Here is a 19,794-nt window from a genome sequence, read left to right on the forward strand (position 1 = left end):
AGATCAGTATGGAATAATTTATACATACATCATGAAAGTAGAAACAAGATCACTGCAGTAATGTGAGTTACTCCTACTCCCGTTTTCAGGGGATGCACTTCCTACAGAAATATAACATGATAATAACAGCACATTTCAAGAATGCACTCCTTTAGGAAAACTAGAAATGCCTGAGCACGTCAAGTTTTACCAGCGAGCAAACACAACAACCGCATGTCTAAAATTCTTAACTCTTTTCTTCCACATATTGATAAAACTCTGTGCTAGCCATACTGGTACTAACTTTCTGGAATTTTCCCACTGAATCTTCAGGAGACATTTCCTGTAGTAGAAAATAGTTGTAGTTCTCTACCTCCTCCCAACGCACCCCCTATGCCTAACACCCTAACCCCATGCTTCGGTTGATGAGAAATACTCCTGAAGGAAGAAGGCTCCCACACTACAACCATACAAAGTTTTCTTTAGGATGCAGACTTGATCTGCAATTTTAACTTCACAGATATAAACTGTGCCCCTTCCCCCCACCTCTGCTCATACACTAAGAGCGACAGAGAGGTTTTATAAGAATTTATTTTTCTTTCTGCAGGCTATCTACACTTTCTGCAACTTTTCTGCAGTTTAACTGTCCCACCTCACAGGGAGGACTGGAGGCGGCCATTACATGCCATTGCTCCCGCCCCAGCGGCAGTGACATAGCAATGACGCCTAACGCCGGCGCCATCTTCTCTCGGCGCCATCTTCTACCGCCCGCCGTCTCCATGGTAACCAAGCGGCCTCCCCATCGCTGGCAGCGCGGTGATTGGGCGTTGACGTCTTCATGCTCCGCCGCCATTGGTGGCTCGGAGGAGGGGGCGGGCGGTGATTGGTGGACGCGGTTGCCATGGTTACGGGCAGCGGCGGCGGGGGCTCCGAAATGGCGGCGGAGCGGGACGAGGAGGTGGCGGCGGCGGAGCGGGGCCCGGGCGCGGCCTACCAGGCCTTCGTGCTGATGGAGGAGCTGCGGGACAAGCTGAAGCTGCTGGGCTGCGAAGAGGAGGAGGCACTGCGGCGGCACAACATGCGCCCGCTCTCCAGGTGCCCTCTGAGGGGGGCATGTGGCCGCGGCCCGGAGGCGTTGGGGTGGGCGGCCAGCAGGCGGCCGAGGGCCTGGCGGGGCGGCGAGGTGCTGGGCCGGGCACCACAGGTGGAAGCAGGCCGAGGAGCAGAGCTAGCGCCTCCCCTCGCCAGGGACAAAGCCCGGCACGTCGAGATCAGGGGGTGGGGGCGAGGAGAAGGGACCACCACGCAGATGGCATGCTTTAAAAACAAACAAAAGAAAACAACAAAAACAAGCAAAAAAAAACCCTGCATTTTGTCAGCTTAAGGGCTCTGCGTGTGACTTTGTAACTGCCAGGAGGTGTAACTTTATTATGGTGAGAGATGGGGAAACTTGGGTAATGTGACCGATATCTTCTTAGCATCTAGCTGCCCTGATGACTTGCAGATCCATCCAACAGTGTCAACCAGGTTCAACAGCAGCATATCCCACAGCTAAATTTTCTGTACGCAGCAGCTTGGTGAGGGGAAAAGTGTACTCCCAAGAATTCTCTTGTTGAAGGAGAGGTCTGAGGATGAGCTCTGTAGTTATAAGCTGGTTTTAGCCAGCTGTCTGACCACCTGCGTATGTGGAGCAAGGAAAACAGACCTTGTCCACCTGAGCGAGTGCTGTGTCTGCAAAAGGAAGCACTTGGTTCTGAGTACCTCATGTATACACAATGTGTATTTTGAGGAACTAACCATGGTCTCATTTTATGGACTAAATGCTTATCAGGGCTCATTAGGTATGCCAATAGACCATATTTTTTCAGTTCAGTTTGATTCAAAATAGATCCAGTTAGTCTACCTCGCTCCCTGAAGTGACCCAAAACACTGTGGGTAAGGGTGAGGGGAAGAATTGCTTCAGAAGCAAGTTCCTGATCCGAGCTGTACACCAGTCTCTTGCCTACCTGCTAACTGAGGAAGGCAGGAAGGGGAAGAGATTTGGGGAGTTTGGAAGCCAGAGGAACTGGATGTATTGCCATTATCAGGAAGAGCAGTTGGAGATGTTAAGGAAGGCACAGGCGGCAGGGTTATTCTGGTACAGTGGCAAGGATGAGGACAGCACGCAGGCAGGACATCAAGCAATGATGCTTCAGTAAACTTGCTTTCCCATCCTCACAGAAGTGCCATTCAAGTTTTCATGTGGTAAGTTGGTGCAAAAAAAACCAACAACATAAACAAAACAAAAAAAAATAATTTTTTGTTATTAATGAGGCATATTCACGTCCCAGCTATGGACACTTTTCTTTAAGTATATGTCTAGACTCCATTTAATGAACAGAAAGAAGTATGCGCTTCTGAAGCATTTTTCTGTGTGGTCTAAAGTAGAAAAAAAATAGACAAATTCACCCTGGCTTCCCTTGTCATGCATACAGGTGTAAAACTTGAGCAATAGATAATTTTAATTTCATTTTTGAAGTGGGCTGGTTGCTGTGTGTTGTTGTCAGTAGTTACCAGTCCCTTTTACTAATCTGTTCAGGGGTTGTTTTTGAAATTTAAATTTTGTCTTTCACTCTAAATCACTCGCCCAGTGAGAAATGCCTGAGACTGAACAAGCCTTATCTTGTTCACAGCCTACAAGTTATTGGTGATTACAGATCTTTGACTTTAGATTCTTTTGAGCTTTTCAGTATTTTATATTATGTAAGTGACATTTGAATGGATACATTTATTGACTCCTAATTAGTGTTATATTGTGGGGCAGTGGGATGGATTCTGCTTCCCTAAAATTCAATGGGAAGGGAATTGAGCTCAACAAAATTTCAGACTGTTCAGGTAAATAAGAGAGGTAACTTAGCTTTATATGGAAATGTTCATTTACTGGTGTCTAACTGAAGCTGCGTCATCTTCCTAGCAGGGGAGAGGAGTACCCAGGTTTAGTTTGATTCCCTAGAAGTCTAATATTGATTAAAACTTGCTCAAAGCAAGAAACAGATAAGCTGCATTTGGAACATGCAGTCTACTGCAGTTGTGTGTGAAACTAGAGATCCTGAATGTAGTTCAAATGGTTTACTGTCTGAGGATGTCAATTAAAGAATCTGTTTTTCCAGCCTATGCTGACCTATACTCCTAGCTTGGAGTACATTATTTACCGTTTTCCTCCTTTTTAAACAGGCACTACTTTGCACTGCCCACTAATCCTGGTGAGCAGTTCTTTATGTTTTGCACGCTTGCCGCTTGGCTGATCACTAAAGCAGGACATCCCTTCGAGCAGCCACAAGAATATGATGACCCCAATGCAGTAATATCAAACATACTCTCAGAACTGCGTTCATTTGTAAGTGTTGAACTTGCTGTTTTTCCAAGTGCATTTCAAGCATAGGCATCACTTTCAGAAATATCAGTAATAACACATTTCCTCTCCTGTCTGATTATGTTCCCAAGGACTGGACAGACTTTTCCTTTCTATGTGTTTGTTCAATATTAATTAGAAGCTTATACTGTCTGTACCTACTTGCTAATATTTTGGCACTACGAAAAATGGTCTTGCATTATTATATATAATTCTAATTAGTTTTGTTCCGCAATCTATGAAATGGATTAAATCAGGATTATTTCTTGTTGTGCCACATATGCTAGTTGTTTATAGTAGTATAATATACAAAGGTTTTATCTTGAAAATTTACAGTGCTTATGATCCTGCTGCTGCCAAAGTCAAAAGTATAATTCATGCTAAAGGAAATGGTTTAAATTGTATTCATGTTTGTGTTGTGTTTTTTTTTTTTTTGTTGGAAAGTGAATGATCTCATGGAAGATTCTGCTGTGGTGCAGCTGTGAATGACGTTAAGAACACCCTTCTCTTAAGTAGTTAGACAGCAATAAATAATAATAAAATATTTTTAAATAATTCTGGTACAAACAAGGCAGCATTGAAAAGCCATTAATTAAGTCTCTATACCTGAGTTCCTCTGTACCTGTTGTTAGCTTGCCAGGGTGTCACTTTTGTGCTTGACTGTCTAGCTCTCATGCAGCTTCTGACTCTTCTGCTCACTATGAGTATCTTCTTACCAGGTGCTTTAAGATTTCTACACTGCATCTGTTCCTTGAATTGTTCTGTTTTCCCTTCTGTTGCCTGACTGGAGCTCCATGGGGGAAAAATATGAATTAACATTGGTAAAATTATGATCACAATGGACACTTGGTTTTAGTGTAAAAAATCTGGTAACCTCTGTGGGAGGAAACTCTGACTGTTTGGTAGCCGTTAGTAAACGGCATATTTCTTTGTTTTAGGGAAGGCCTGTGGATTTTCCTCCTTCAAAATTAAAAGCAGGTTGTGGAGAGCAAGCATGTTATGTTCTTGATTGTTTAGCTGATGAAGCCTTGAAATACAGTGGCTTTAGCTGGAAAAGGTACAGTACACTTTTAAGAATCCTCCCTTATGCATTATCTTCCGAGGAACAAATGTAAATAGTTGTAAAGGGCGGCACACAAAACGTAATATTTACCAGAAATCTTCTACTTGATGTTTCATGAGGTGCAGAATTCAGAAGTGGGACAAAGTAGTCCCTAATGCAATTTCATGCAATTTAGTCTCTTACCAGTAAGGGTGAGTTTGGGCCCTTAGTAGACTTAGCTAATTAATAAAGATTTGACCGATTGCCTCTTTTTGGTCACTTTCCTGTGTGTAGCTGCTTGTTACTCTGACAGTTGGGATGAATAGTATCCATCTGTTTAGGTCCTATCAATCAATAGATTGTTGATCTCTTCAGCTGTAGGTACGCACAGAATGTAATCAGGTTACAAGCAGACTACAGTAATTTTGAGTATTTAATCCAAAGGAAATCTTCAGAGAATTTAAATGATGAATAATTTCAAGTGTATGAAAACTTGTTTAAAAATACTCTTGATTTCATCCCCTCCGTCTGGTGGGTTTTGAAATGGTAGAGTGAATTAATTTCTACCTCCAAAATACTTTACTGTTACCTCTGTTTAGTACACAAGTTCCACTTTAAGCCGGAATTAAGTTTGTGGGGATTTGCACTAGAATTTTAAGGAGTTAGACCAAAGGAGAAAATGAATGAAAACTTAATCCCCCGGATGTCTTGGCATTGTGAATATCCTGTACTGCTTGGCATAATAACTAACCCTCACTGTTAAGACAGCCCAAGGTAAATCACTTTTAAGGGCAAGCATTAATTTCATTTGTTTATATGTGTGAAACAATGACTGTCTAGTCATATTCCACATCATCCTTACTTCTCATGAAATCTTTTGTTTGCTTGGGCGCAATTTAGAGAAGTATTTCCAATTTATTGTGTTTAAAAGGTCAGCTCTTCTTTGAACTTATTTCAGACCAGTATATCCAACAGAAGAGCTAGAAGAAGAAGAAATAACAGAAGATGATGCAGAATTAACACTTAATAAACTGGAAGAGGATGTCGTGGTAGGTTTACGTGACTGGTTTTCATTATATTAGTATTGGCCAACCATGAGAAAATTTTTACTTGCTGTTCATTTTGTTTGGCCTTAAGAAGTCTTTTCTACTTGTTATTCCATCACCTTTCTTTCCTGTGTCTTCTTTCGTTCATCTTCTGTTCTGCATCATCACCTTCTCTGTAGGATGGTTTCTTTTCAGGTAAGGTGGTTTACTCTTCAGGACAGAGCATTTGTTATTGTGTGCATTTAAATTATTATAAAGTGAGGTTGAATCTAACAATACATTGAATTACATAGATTGAGAATTGTTTGGTTTCTACTGAAACAAGCTGTTGTTGATGTTAAATAAAACTTGAATCAATCCACATCTACAGAATTGGCTAATACTTGATTTAAATTTGCCCAGCACTTAATAAAGTGCTCACTATTGTTACTCAGATTTCAGTGCAAATAGGAAACAGTATCTTTGGCACTTAGTTAATCTTAAGATTTGGGAACAAGGTAGATGGAAAAGAACTTCTGAAAACTGAGTATTTGTTTAAAAACAATGTTGAAGACGCAAATAAAGGTTGCAGAATTGTTTCTGAAAAGAAGGGTCATGGCATCGCTATATATTCCATGAATGAAATATTAATATTCTCTCATCACTTTTGACAGCAGAATAAGCCTCTGTACCTTTTTTCAGCAAGATGGCAATGCTTGAGAATCAACTTCTTTATTTATTCCTGCTTTTTAGCTATAATAATTGCAGTCATGTCATCACTTTTATGAAACAATCCACAAAATATGCCTGTAAATTCAAATATATTTCTTGCGCTTACTGCTGGGTGGATGTTGAACAGAAGTTGTTTCCTGTTGAAAGACTTTCTCAGAGGATTATTTTTGTGAGAGCTGGAGTCTTGCTGTCTGTAAACGGGTGTAATGTGATCACAAGATTTCATCATTTTCACAGGCCTCTGTCAGTCTTCTCAAAGTGAGTCTTTACTGCTGACTTAAGACTTTTCAGGAGAGTGAAGGTATATAAGATGCTTAAAGTGAAAATTACAAAAAAGAGTTCATTTCACATCTGGTTTCTCCAAAATCGGATGTTTCTGTACAAAGTTAATTTAGATCAGAACCAAAATATTGAAAGCTGTGACCCTGGAAATGCTCACTTGCTTGGTCAGTGAGTTACCTGCAGGGAAGACAGTTTTGTGGAGTTGTAAGGCCCAGAAATACTGGATAAAAATGCCATAGCTGTCCCATTTTTGCGTCCACATTTTTCAAGTGCTTGGGAAAAACTAAAGGTCATAAAAGTTAGTGTCAGTAATGGTACCATATGGCTCTGATTGCAGTCCCAGTTTATATGCCACAATAGACTACACGATTGTAACAGTTGAAGAGTTTGCTTTTCTTCTCTTACAGTTTTATTAAGTACTGTGCTATTTTTATCATTTTTATTAGCCAAGAAAAATTCCATCCTTCTATTCTTAAATTTCATACAATATGCAAGTATTAGGGTGTGGGTATCGCTGTCTGGTTGCATTTTTGTTGGCTTTGAAGCCGACCCAAAAAAATTCTTGAATAATTCTGAGAACAATCAGAGACATTATATGTTGCATTTTTGACTAGCCTCAGAAATGTCAGTTGTTGGCTAAGAGCTTTCAAAAAAAAAAAAAAACAGCTTTCAAAAAAAAAACCAACATGAAAACAGTCAGCTGCCTGCTCGTTCCCTCCTCTTGTTAAGGTCTAAGCTGTTTATATTGGGAAGTGGGGAGGAAACAGTTAGCCAAAGCACAGCTTAAACCCTTCAAAGAACCTCTGGATTTACTCTCGGGTAGTATCCTAGTCCATAATTTTTACATCTGACATGGTCCATTAGCCCTTCTTCATTTTTGTTTTAGTAAAACCACTGAGCTAGGTTTATACCAAGCAGGTAACTACTTCTTGGAGCCCCTCATGGTTCTACAGGGATTAGTTTTATGAAGTTGTAAACCTTTTCCCAGTCCGTTTTTGCTGCCAATATGTTGATATGTCCTGGTTGTATTAGTTGTATCCAAAATTTAATTTAGCAGTATTTCCAGTAGTTAAATGCTAATGATGAGTTTGCTTGGTTGTTCTTCTGGATTAGATTCTTCTGAATAAAATTGATGAGGCTGACAGAGGCAAGCCTAGTTCTGAAAATCTTGGGGAATTAGATGAAGAAGTAGTAGCCAGCCCAAGGCAATCTTTACAATTTAGTTCCTTGGTTCTGATTCTGATAATTAGTCTTTTTTATTGTTATTGTTTTGGTAGTGTTGTAATACATTCTTCTAAGTGTTGCACAGATGCATATTGTTCATTTAGCAAATGATGCTCCTAATCTAGTCACCATTAACTCTTTGCAAGTGTTCAGGGGGCTAGGGTCCAAATGTGCTAAAATAAACTAACATAGGGGAAGTGGTCACTGGTAGACAAAGACTATGTAAGGTACAGGAATAAGCTCCCAGGTTTTCACTGTTTGAGTCACGAAAGGTTCTACACTCAGACCAGTGTTATTGCAGTGCTTGTGATTTGTCTAGAAGGAAGTTGAATGATTAAATATAACTTTGGTGGAAAAGACAACAGCAGACTGTAGTAGTAGTTAACTGTAGTAGAAGTTAACTGTAGTAGGATGAACTGTACAAGGGTGAAATGCATGGGTGATAAAATGGCAGGTGAAGTTCAGTATAGATGAGTGGAGGATAACAAACAGGAAAAACGTCCTTTACTTGTGCAGTGATGGGCTTTAAGCTGATTATTGTCACTGATGAATGCAATTTGAGCCTTTAATACATAATTCTCTAAAACTATCAGCTCAGTGTACAGTGTAATGTGCAATGAAACAAATTGATTGTCTCAATATGAAATGCAGTATTCTGCAGGCTTAAAATATGGCTTCATTATGCAACTAATCTGTACTGAAGATCTGGTTGTGGTTTGGGTTTTTTGGGGGAGGGGGTTGGATTTTTACTGCAAAATTTTATACAAAGCATAATAGTTTTAAGGTAATTGTAAGTTCTTGATAATGGCCCATTTGTTGTAATGGAGCTGAGGGTTTTTTTTAGCTGGTTGGTTTAGTTTTCAAATACTGTAGCACCTCCAGAGAAATGTGGGGTAGCTTTTGTCTTCTAGCTTGTTCCAAATGTTGTGTACTTGTAAGATTTTAAGTAAACACAAACTCTGTTATCAAAAACTTCCCGCGTCTTGTTTGGTTAAGAAATTTTGAATTGAATACTCCTTGGCCTGTGCTCCTGCAAATAAAAGTTTTGAAGAAAGATTGTACACTATTTACTGATGTCTCTTTGCAACATTTCTTAAGGAAGAAGAGTCAGACAATGAAGAAAATTTCATTGATCTGAATGTTCTGAAGGCACAAACGTACAGATCGGTAGGTTGTTACTTGTCACTTCTCCCTTGAGACATTTGCACATCTTTAGCAGCAACTTATATTGGTTAAAGTCCGAAAATACATCCATAGTCCAAGTTTGAAAAAACTTTCCAACTGAAATAAATTCTTATTTTAAAAGAAAACTGCATCCAATTTCTAAACAGTTATCACTACAACATTGATAGAAACATTTGCAATAGTTTTTGCAGAGACTTTTTAAAAGCATGGCAATAGTTTTTTAAATATAATTTAATTATTTTTCTCTTTTTTTCTGGAATGCATTATAATTTTTATTAGTTTGAATTTTAAACATGGTGAGAAAGTATATTTATTTTAATTCCTAATACTTAAGAATTCAAAGAAGGGCATTAAAAATACAATTGAATCTGTAGTTCTAGTGGATATATGTATTTTTCTGTAACACTGTAAGCCATCCTAACATGATTTCTAACAGTTGTCACTGTGTATAAGGATTATGTTTTGTATATAAACTTTGTGATTTTTATGCAGGACATGAATGACTCTACAAAACAAGAAGAAATCTTACAGTCTACGACAGATGCGGCAGAATGGAATCTGGAAGTGGAACGTGTGCTTCCACAGCTGAAAGTTACGGTCAGGACTGACAATAAGGTATGTGAGAGTGTATTTTTGTTTGTATACATGGTGATTAAAATGCGGTTTGAATCAGCAGTGTTGTTGATTTACCATTTGCAATTCTTTTTCTTCTTTTGTCGTGCCAAGAATTGGGAGTAAAGGACTCTCCACTGCTATTTCTGTATATTTATTTAGTGGAAACTTCTAAAATGGTTAAATACTTCTGAAAAATTGTACCTTCAGTCTAGCAGCTCTTAAAACATCTTCCTGGAAGACAACCAAGGAGCTTCTTATTTTACAACTGTTCAATTTTTCAACCACTTAAAAGGTTGATTTCATGGAATTCCTCTTGCTAAACTTTAAATTATGATAAAGTAGGTCTGTACCACTGATCAGGAGCTTTCCTTATGTTTAACAAAACAAATAGTACTTTTTCAGTTGATTTTACTTACCTATCCAGATGGCTACCTCGAGATGAAATTCATAATTTCTTCTCTCTATGGAGAAAAATGTGTATTTCTGTCCATAATCTATTCCAAGGAGCCTAGAACGAGCATCTCAGAAGCAGACATCTGTCTTTGGCACATCAGAATCCAAGCCTTGGACTTATTCCTGGCATTGCCTCAAGCATTCTTTCTAAGAGCTCATATAGCATGCATAGATCAGTGCAGTATTGAAATTGCTCATTTGTAGTGGCCCAACTAGTTGGATTGTTGGGAGCAATCTGCAGTGATGCAGAATTCAATGAAGGATAACTGTCTTGCCAAAAATAGAGTAAGCTCTCAATGCTCTGTTAAATTGCTTCCCTGTGTTATGCTACACTGCATTCTTCAATGTGAAGAATTTCCTGCTTTGAGCCACCTTCCTCTAGTCCTTGGCAAGCCCATCTGTTACAGAGAGCAACACTCCTGATTCTCACAGTAAGAAATTAAAGCTTAATAAAGATGTACATTAAAAAGTAAAGCCACTGTAGGAACAGAGTTTTGCTAGCTTCCAGTTTAGTGCACTGTTTCTTGGCTTTAAGGAATACACCAAAATGAATATGAAAATAGGATTCGTCTTTTTCTAACTTCTGTACTTTCATGCTTTCAGAAATAAAACAAGTATTTGGCCTTTTTTCATTCTGTAAGAAAAGCATCATGTTATGTTTCGTAAGCTGTGCATATATCCATAGTACCAGGAGAGGTTAATGGTTTAACTGGACAGCAATAGAAACTACAACTTAATTTTGAAGTTCTTGGCAGGGGTGGGAGGTAGGGAGTTGTGTATATGTTGTTTTTATTTTAATACTGCAAAGTTTGGCAAATAGCTAACAGTTGTCACCAGAGCAGAAAAAAAATCTTGAGTCTGCTGCAAACGTAAACCTCAACACACAGTAGAAGCACGTTTTCTCTACTAAACTTTATTTTGTTTCTGAAGAGAATAGTGGGCAGCAGCACAACTGTAGCCAGCAAGTGAACTTAGGGGCTGAACAGCTGTTGGAGATGCTCAGCTGTGCTCATCTGAGGTGGTGAGACAGAAGCACCAGTCCTTTGGTAGTTATGTGCAAGGGGAATAGCCCCATTTCAAGTCGGTGGAACTGCCTGTGATTGAAGGATGACACATGTTTAAGTGTGCAGCTGTTTTAATCCAGGATTTTTTTTTGTTCCTGTTATGAGACATTATAAGTGGTCACACCCTCGAGGAGTTCCAGGCCTGGGAATTCCTCTTGCTCACGTCCTGCAGCCCAGCCCCATGTGCCTGGGGGACCTTGGCATTCTCATCCAGACCGATGGATGCTGCTGCTGCTTTCCTGTTTGCAGATTCAGCCAGTAGTGAAGTTAAGCACATATTACACGCACACGGAAGATGCTGACGTGGCCACCTACACACTACATAAACAAGGCGCTATCTTCAGGAGCACCTATAGGACTCCCATAAAACATTAAGTATAGGCAGCCAAGCCCACTTCCTTCTCTTCAGCTAATAAAGGTTGAAGTTCACTAGCGAAAGTACACACCCCCTGCTCTCTGGACATTCATGAATCCCTCACCTGTCAGCGCGGTCCTTCTCACTGTCTAATACCCCTACCTGGATCTGGGGCCACCTTGTCTGTTTCACTGCCCTTCTCCTTGCTCACTAGTGCGTCTTGATGCTTGCTAGCCAACAGCCCCAGTGGCTGAGACCCTCACCTACTCCAGTGGCTGCCACCAAGACCCAACTCGTGCCAGCTGCAGCAGGCACAGGGACACCTACAGCCCTGGCCTGACTCCAGTTGCTGGCCCTCTAGGTAGTCCTGCTGGTCACCCCAGTAACTGGCAGCCTGAACACAAGCCAGAGGGCCTGGACAGATGTGCCCCCAAGAGCTGCGGCATTCCAGCTCCTGGCACGGAGAGCCCCACTCGCACCAGTTGCCAGCACCAGGGGCCCACAGGGTGCCCATGCCCCCCCGGGTCTGACTCCAGTTGCTGTCATTGTATCCACACTCGCTCGCAGCTGGCACTTAGTCCTTGCAGCACGTGAACCCCCATGGGATAGAGAGTGACTTTACACAGAAAGACCATGAAGAAAGAGTTTAATAAGAAAGTAGGACTTGCTGCAGTGATCAAGCACAGGGCTCAGTCAGACAAGTGTACTGACTGGCAGTGGTTTACACATGGCCAACCTACCTGTCTCTTCTCTGCTTTGTTCCTCCTCAGTCCCCTTCCCCTACAAACTATGCATTCACCGGTTTGCATAGTTGCACCGACCCTTGGCCCTAATGTCCAGGATTCCTAGGTTTGCATTCTTTTCGGTTACAAAGTGCAGTTGTGCCTTCGTTGAAGTGATGCCTGCAGCTTCTTGATAGCTCATTGGTTACTGTGACTGATGAGGTCTGTTTCTTGTCAGTCTCCCTTACTGTTTTTCTGACAGGTCTGTGTCTTTGTATGTTTTTTATTCCCTCCCCTTTTTCCTCATCATCCCCTTTTGACAAAGTCTTCAATTAGATAATCTTACTGAAGTCAGCATTCTCACATTCCTTATGCCCTTACCTAATAGCGTAACTGGCAAGATGTGTGTTTCTTGTTCTTGTCTCTGTTATTGTTTGTCAGTCAGGCTTGTGCCTCTTTGGTTTGCTTCCCATTTTTCCTTATCATCCTGTTTGACAAGGTCCTTCATCAGGTAATCTTACTGAAGCAGTCATTTTCTGCATACCCTTACAGTACCTACTTTCCAAGAAAGTATCCTAGGGTTTGATTTCAAGTGATAAAGATTTGTTAACATCAGTTTTCTTGAAACCTAGACCAGTACAGTGCCAAAAAGTTTTAAAAGCTTGAAAATCTTTTTTTTTTTTTCCAACTGTGGAAATGCAATACTGCAATAGCAATAATTCTGCAGTGCTACTACTCTGCTTTATTTTCAATCCATAGTCTGCAGCTGCGCTCTGGGTCTGGGAGGCATAAAAGTTCTGCACTGATAAGCATAAATTTGTGATAAATGGTGGGGAGTGGAATTGATTCCTAAGTAAAAGATGCCTATGTGTCAAGTTAAAATAGCACCGTTTCTCATTCTCCGTACCTGAGTCTATGTACGTTTCCTTTGAGTTACCAGCTGCAAATAATTTTCCCCATTCCAATTTTGTCCCACTATCAAAAACAAGTTCAGGTATTTCTGCCTCTTTCATTTCTTTCTGTTCTTATGAAAGCAGCAAGGGTTAAGTAGGAATAGAAGATCTGATAGTCTGGAACTGGTGGTTATTGGACATTTGAAGCATGCATGTTCTCTAAGAATAAGCTGAGCTAGTACATCTGTACTCAGTATTTTCAACACTTGTGCCCATAGTGGTTTCTAGGAGAAATAGTTCCTTGAAGATCAAACAGACTCTAAAAATATAGCTACTGTGGTATTGTTGAGGATGTCAGTGTTTATGGATCTGAGTGTCAACGTTGGGATATTTAGGAGATTGATAAATTGCGTCACGTTAAGCTAGTGCATCTGGATATGAACATGGCAGTGGTAGAAGGATACACGGTAGTAGTATATATGAGAACTCACCCTTCCTTGCATACCAGCATTTGTTTAGGAAGCAGAGGTACATAAAAGCTGTATTTACCTATGGTTTACTTTATGGCATCTATTTTTAGGATTGGAGGATCCATGTAGATCAAATGCATCAGCATAAGGATGGAATTGAATCTTCTTTGAAAGAAACTCGGGTATGTTTTTTATATGCAGAATATTTCACCAATCTGTCTGCACTACTGTTTTCTCTTTCATTTTATATACGTTTTTTATTTCTTCATTTTAATTGCGATAAAGTTGTGAAACTGAAAAGGGAAGCATGACAATAGTGATTAGAAATAGAGGCTCTGGTAAAAGATCTTGTGGGAAATAGATTTGTATGTATGAGGATTAACAGAGAGATGAGATTTCATTAATGTATGCATTAGCATAAGTATGTCCTGAGTACAGAGGGAAGAATGGAATAATACAATCTGAAAATAACAGCTAATGAAAAAAAAACACTTTTAAATACTGTTGCTAGAGTAACTTACCAACATTGATATTTGTAATTAATTTGAGAAAAGATTAAAGGAAGCAGTAAAGCTTGAAATATGCGTTGTAGAGCTGGGAAAAGAAAAAAAAAAAACACATTGGGAATATCTCTTCATTGGCCAGACATAGCATTTCTGTACTATTTTTCTCTCTCACTCATAGACTTCCATATCCTTTCTTAATTACAGCACCATTTTAATACTTCTTGGGTATTTTTTGTATACTGTCAACACACAGAATATGATTTTCTAGGGTTACCTGGACAAACTCTATAGTGAAATCAGCAGAACATTGGAAAAGATCAATAGCAGGGAAAAGTACATCAACAATCAGTTGGAGCATTTGGTTCAAGAATACCGTTCAGCACAAGCCTTGCTCAGTGAGGTAATGCACTGATCTATTGTTGTTGCCTTCTCTAGTATTAACTTGCTATAAAGTGAGGGAGAAGGCAAAGAATTGGAGGAGTTATCTGTGAATTCTGCTTTTGGATATAACGCATGGGAGATGCTGATTGGCTGTCAAATTATATATTTTTTAAGCTAAATTAGCAATTTTTATTCAAGTATTCTGCAAGGGAATGTAAATGTTTTCTTGCCTGAATATTATGTAAATCTGTTGCCAATTTTGAGCAGCTAGTAAATTGCTAGTTCTGCTTTTCCTGTGAAGTTCAGACATCTGTGATGAGTGGAAAAACTGCAGTTTCGGTCCAGCATTCATCTCTTACATTGATTACTCATGCTAACTTACATAAAGCACTCTGATTACTTGTTTACTTCATTTAGTTTTTATGCCAATAGTCTACTGTTTGTGAAGATACTTGATTCTTTGGTTAGGAAGCCTGAATAAGCTGCCATTTGGCTAGCCCTCCTGTTTGTGGTTACAACATTAAAATAAGACTAACAAGATATGACCTCTGTGCTTTCTGTTTATCTCACTGTTGAACTTTAAGAAACTTTGAGACTAATTTATTGCTGAGAAAGAACTGTTCTGGATTTCAGGATTCAGTTTGGCCTGCATTCTGGCAAATTTTCTTTGTTTGTTTCCTCATGTAAATGATTAGAAAACCTACTTCTTACTGTTTATCAGGGCTGTTACTTAAAACGTGTAAAACAGCTTTGCGTTTTTGAATGTTGGTCATTATATAGGCTGATGTTTCAAACCTTTCCTTGCATGCATAGTGCTGTAAACGTCATTGGAACTCTGTGGGATAAGATCAGGAATTGGGACAGGCATATATAAGAAAGTTTTGACATTCTTTCTGTAAAGTTCAGATTATTTTTTTAATGATTCTGTTGTTTAGGTTTGAAAAACCCACTTTGTTTATTAGATGCTAAAGTATCTGGAATGCATGTGTTTCTTCAGCTTTGTCATCGCAGCAAAAAACATGTTTCTTTACAGGCTAAAGAGAAGTACCAGGAGGGAAGTGGAGGAGTAACTGAAAGGAGTAGAGTACTTTCTGAGGTAAAACATATCTTCACATTGTTTCTTTTGCTTGTTTTAAAAAATATTCAGAGAGTTGGCGTTCAGTGTTTGCAGCTTTATGAAGTGAGTTCTTTCTGATACGTTCTTGTGTTAAAGCTTAATCTGTTTTTAGTGGAAGCGATCTAGCTCAGTCCCTAAATTTTAAACCAATGCTGCCATTGATTTTTAACTTGTGAATTTGGGCAAACTATTCTGAGCTTTCTTTATTTTGCCAGATAGTAAAAGAGGGAAAATAATCTGTATTTTATACCCTGTCTCCTAGAATTATTGAGGATTAATCAAGTCATGTCCATAAAGTCTTTGGAAGAAGAAGAATTTAACTCTTATTTTTAGTAAAAATAGACAATAGCAATTTGAAGTTTTCATCTTGCAAGCATTTAAATGTAATATCTGACTAAAAAGTAGCTTTTCAATACCAATCAAATTATATTAATACTAATACTACTACTAATAATAATAATAATTAATAATAATATATTAATACCTGAAACTGTATTTTCTCTTTTTTTTTTTTAATCAGTGGTCTGACGAATTTAAAGAAAAAATCCCCAGACTCCTAATTGCCTCAACATACTGTTTCATAGTTTTCATTTAGATTTACTGTCTGACTTCAAAATATTTCCACTCTTTGTCCAATTCAGATTTTTTTAAATGATTCTATTGTTTGAAAATAACTAAAGTGTCTGTAATAGTCACATAAAGTAGATCACATCATAGGAATATGATGGAAATTGTAAAATAGAGTTGAGATTTTTTTAAGTAACCACGGCATTCAACCAGGGTTTTCTAGCAAAAAATCCTTGGTGCATGGCATCTGCAGAATTAGAATTTTTTTCTATTTGATTCTCAAGGAAGTTGACTTCAGATTTGTAATGTTTTTGTGCTTTGAAAAATATTAGCTGATTATTAAAGAAAAGTATGCTATTGGTAGCCTTCAAACTATGTAGATGCGGTGATGTATATCTGAGCTAAGCTAGACACATTAGATATCGCTACTGATCTGCTTTCAATCATGCAACCAAATCTCATCCCACTTGGCAATACCAGTACCATTGCAGCTATGCAATGAAATTGCAGTGATGTTTCTTTTTCTTAATGAAAAAGGCTTACTGAAACCTTAATGAAAGGCCGTTTTTATATTAAAGGCAAAAATAGTAGGTTGTTACCTAGACTCTACTTTTGAATTGCCTAGTAGCTTTTTCTTTGTCATCTACAAAGGCAAACTGGTTGATAGTCTGTGCTGAAATGTAATTTTATTCCTCATACATGGATTTTACCTACCTATTGCCAGTGCCAGCAGGCTTGGCTGCTGCACTGTCTTTTGCTGCAGAGCTGTTTCTCAGATTTCTGCTGTCACCTGCCAAGTCCTGCCACTTTTAGAAGAGCATTTCTTGTGGTCATTTGGTGAATCATGGTCTGTGGGGATAACAGTTCTTATCGTCCGTTCATCATGCTGCAGCACTTGGATTCTCAGTAACACCATGTTGCTTGGTCAAAACTCACTGCTTTCTGCCATAATGCTTACAACTTTTTTTTAAAGGCTAATTAAAATTTTAATAACGTTGAAAAAAAATGTTCCTCTGTATACAACAATTAAGATAGATTAATTCTTTTTTTTTTAACTGACACATTCAGGAGAGAGTTTTTTTGTTTTCTCTTTTAACTTTTCACTCAACTTGTTTAATTAAGAAAAAAATCTCTAATTTAAGATTACAGAAGTATTAGAGAGAGTAAAGCAGGAAACGGAAGAGAAAGGAAGCAGTATGACTGATGGTGGTAAGTATGCTTCCATCTCAAACCATCCACCTGTTTTCTCAGTGACAGATACACGGTTGGTCTTCTATTAAAAAAAAAAAAAACACACCACCGTAACCAGAATGAGTGACTAGTCTGAAATATTGGTATTAAAATTTTGAAAGGTGTCTAAGAAAACTTAGGCATCTAGCCCTCCTTGAAAAGCTTACGTAAGTCTGTAGAAGGTAAAAGCCCTTTTACTCTCAAATCATTACTGGCAGTAGCTATTGGATTCTCTGACTAAGGCTGGCTGGAATCAGTGAGAAAATTCATTTTGGTGCTTTGGTGTTTGGATTTTTTAATATTTAAAGCTATGTACCTATGTGAATTAGTATGCCTCTATCTGGGAATTCGGTGGTTTGTGATTTTTTCTGATAAATACATTCTGCTGCAAACATGTAACAGGTACGAATGCAAAAATAAATTGATGCACACTCTAGTAGTGCTAAATATGCAAACTGAATTCGTATTTAACTGTAAACCATACAGCTAATTTACTTAAGTAGATGCAAGTGTTACTGTATAAAGAAATTTTGTGCTCCCTTGCTTCACTGTAAAAGAGCTACTCAGCTGCCTCTCGACACCTTAACAGCATTATGGCATAGCCAGAGATCAGGATAAATTCCAGAGCCCAGAATTATAAGGAGCTGTAAGATACAGCAGCAGCATCTATAGGGTGATGTTAGTGGGAAGTGAGGGGTTAAAAGTAACATATGGAGCACAAAACATTTTAATAACTTTTCTCAGGTAAAACGACCTCCTGCTGAAAATGTCTTCAGTTCTCTATCAAACCCCAAGTCAGAAGTGGGGATGAGGCTTTCAGCTGAGGAAAACACATCATTGACAAGCCTATCTTAATGTTTATGCACATCTTTTTACAGATCTTAGTTGTCAAGAAGACAGCAAAATTGTCATCACCATTTCTACCTTTTAAAGTGTCTTGCATGTTAAAAATGATGTATCCGTACAATCAAGTCTTTAGAGCAGAACACCCTTTTGTTCATTCAACTCTTCAATTTTAAGGAGTGAATTATAGAAAATAATGCTTTTGTGCTAAGTCATCTAACACAAAGTTGCACTATTTGTCTTTTCTTGGACAGCTCCTCTAGTGAAGATTAAACAGGCCTTAACAAAACTGAAGCAAGAAACCATTCAGATGGACATTCAAATTGGTGTAATGGAGCACACATTACTCCAGTCAAAGCTGAAAGAGAAATCCAATATGACTAGAGATATGCATGCGACAATGATTCCAGAACCCACAGTAGGTGCCTATTAAAATTGTTTGGAGCTCAATTGGTTTCCCCAAAATGCAGTTTTCTACAGTTTGCTTTTTGGTGATTCTGGTGGTTTTCCTTTTGTTTGGGGAAAGAGGGGCATTATTTTTTCTCTCTCTTTTTTTTTTCTTTTTAATAAAATGTTTGTCACACACTTTTTAAAAATAATGTTATAAACACTTTAGACTCAACATGGAGTCATGTTTAGTTTTGTGCTGTAAAGATTTACTGCAGATCCCTTCCAAATACACTAATTAGTTCTTATTAACACACGTGTCTCTCCACTTCATTGGAGAATGTTATGTAGTGTGAATATCTATAGAATGTTACTGACAGCCTGTAATCTTGATATTCTACAGTGCTGAAAGAAAATTGCTTGTAAGGGATTTGAAAAGAATTAAAATGTCTGTTCTTGCCATTTACTTACACTTAGTAGAAAGTATTTAATTGTTGACATTGGAGTGAAGATTAGTGTGAAGTAGCTTCTATTGCATCTGACATTCACATGAAGCGTGGATTCTGTTCCCAGCCCTGCACAACTTTGGTCTGCCCATGGAGTTGCTTTGTTCCTTAGCTCTGTGGTGGGTGGATACGTAGTATTTCATTCAAGAGCTGCTCTGGTGATATTTCTCTCAAATTCTGAGTATTTGTAATTATTTGCAATTAGAACAAATCAGGATGGTTTCTGCATAGGTGACTAGTTGGATATATGTTTCCAGGTTATTTTGAGTTGAATGAGACAAGATTCATTTTTACTAGATTCGTAGTAATGATTTAAATTTATTCTGTGACCCTGATGTTAGGATAATGTAAGCAACTTTATTATTCTGTTTCTGTAAATTCAGTGATATAACCCTGATTAAAAGAACTGCAAAGCAGGATTTAGTCAATAGTAAAGGCAGGAGGGAGGGCAGCAGCAACAGGCTAACGTTGCAATGATTTTGGCATGCTCTTAGGACAGCCCTACACAACTTTGTGAATGGACCACCACCCTATTCTTAACTTTTTTGGGGGAGAGGATGGAGGGATCCTCTAAGCAGACTGATAAGGATGGTTTTTGTAGACTAAGAAATTATTGTTGACTTCCTAATTTTCTTCTATGTATCATCACTGTTTTTCATAGTCACTTTTTTTTTTAACGTTTATTAGCATTGACTGAAATGCTACTTTCATTTACAGTATGTAGCAGAACTCCATGGGCATCATTTGGATAGTTTTTTATTACTGTTCTTGTGTCAGAGCATCCAATTTTGATCTCTGTTAAGGAAAAATGTTGCCAAATCTGGT

At 38.6% G+C, this 19,794-nt stretch overlaps 1 protein-coding gene across 1 annotated transcript; it reads left to right on the forward strand.

Annotated features, from left to right (window-relative positions):
- The first annotated feature begins 864 nt into the window (after nucleotides 1–864).
- Nucleotides 865–18,714, forward strand: IFT57 (intraflagellar transport 57). The gene is made up of 11 exons (XM_035540672.2): nucleotides 865–1,074; nucleotides 3,193–3,355; nucleotides 4,309–4,427; nucleotides 5,371–5,461; nucleotides 8,774–8,842; nucleotides 9,353–9,475; nucleotides 13,543–13,614; nucleotides 14,207–14,338; nucleotides 15,353–15,415; nucleotides 17,146–17,212; nucleotides 18,331–18,714. The coding sequence occupies exons 1-11, from the start codon at nucleotides 881–883 to the stop codon at nucleotides 18,507–18,509; spliced, it is 1,272 nt and encodes a 423-aa protein (XP_035396565.1). The 5' UTR covers nucleotides 865–880; the 3' UTR covers nucleotides 18,510–18,714.
- The last annotated feature ends 1,080 nt before the right edge of the window (nucleotides 18,715–19,794 follow it).

The sequence above is a fragment of the Cygnus atratus genome, chromosome 1 (assembly GCF_013377495.2).
Source record: "Cygnus atratus isolate AKBS03 ecotype Queensland, Australia chromosome 1, CAtr_DNAZoo_HiC_assembly, whole genome shotgun sequence".
NCBI lineage: Eukaryota > Metazoa > Chordata > Aves > Anseriformes > Anatidae > Cygnus > Cygnus atratus.

Excerpts from the sequence above, each read along its gene's own strand:
- IFT57 (XM_035540672.2), top strand. The coding sequence starts at position 881 with ATGGTTACGGGCAGCGGCGGCGGGGGCTCCGAAATGGCGGCGGAGCGG. Across the intron at positions 5,462-8,773 it reads AACTGGAAGAGGATGTCGTG|GAAGAAGAGTCAGACAATGA; the intron begins GTAGGTTTACGT and ends ACATTTCTTAAG. Across the intron at positions 15,416-17,145 it reads GGAGTAGAGTACTTTCTGAG|ATTACAGAAGTATTAGAGAG; the intron begins GTAAAACATATC and ends CTCTAATTTAAG.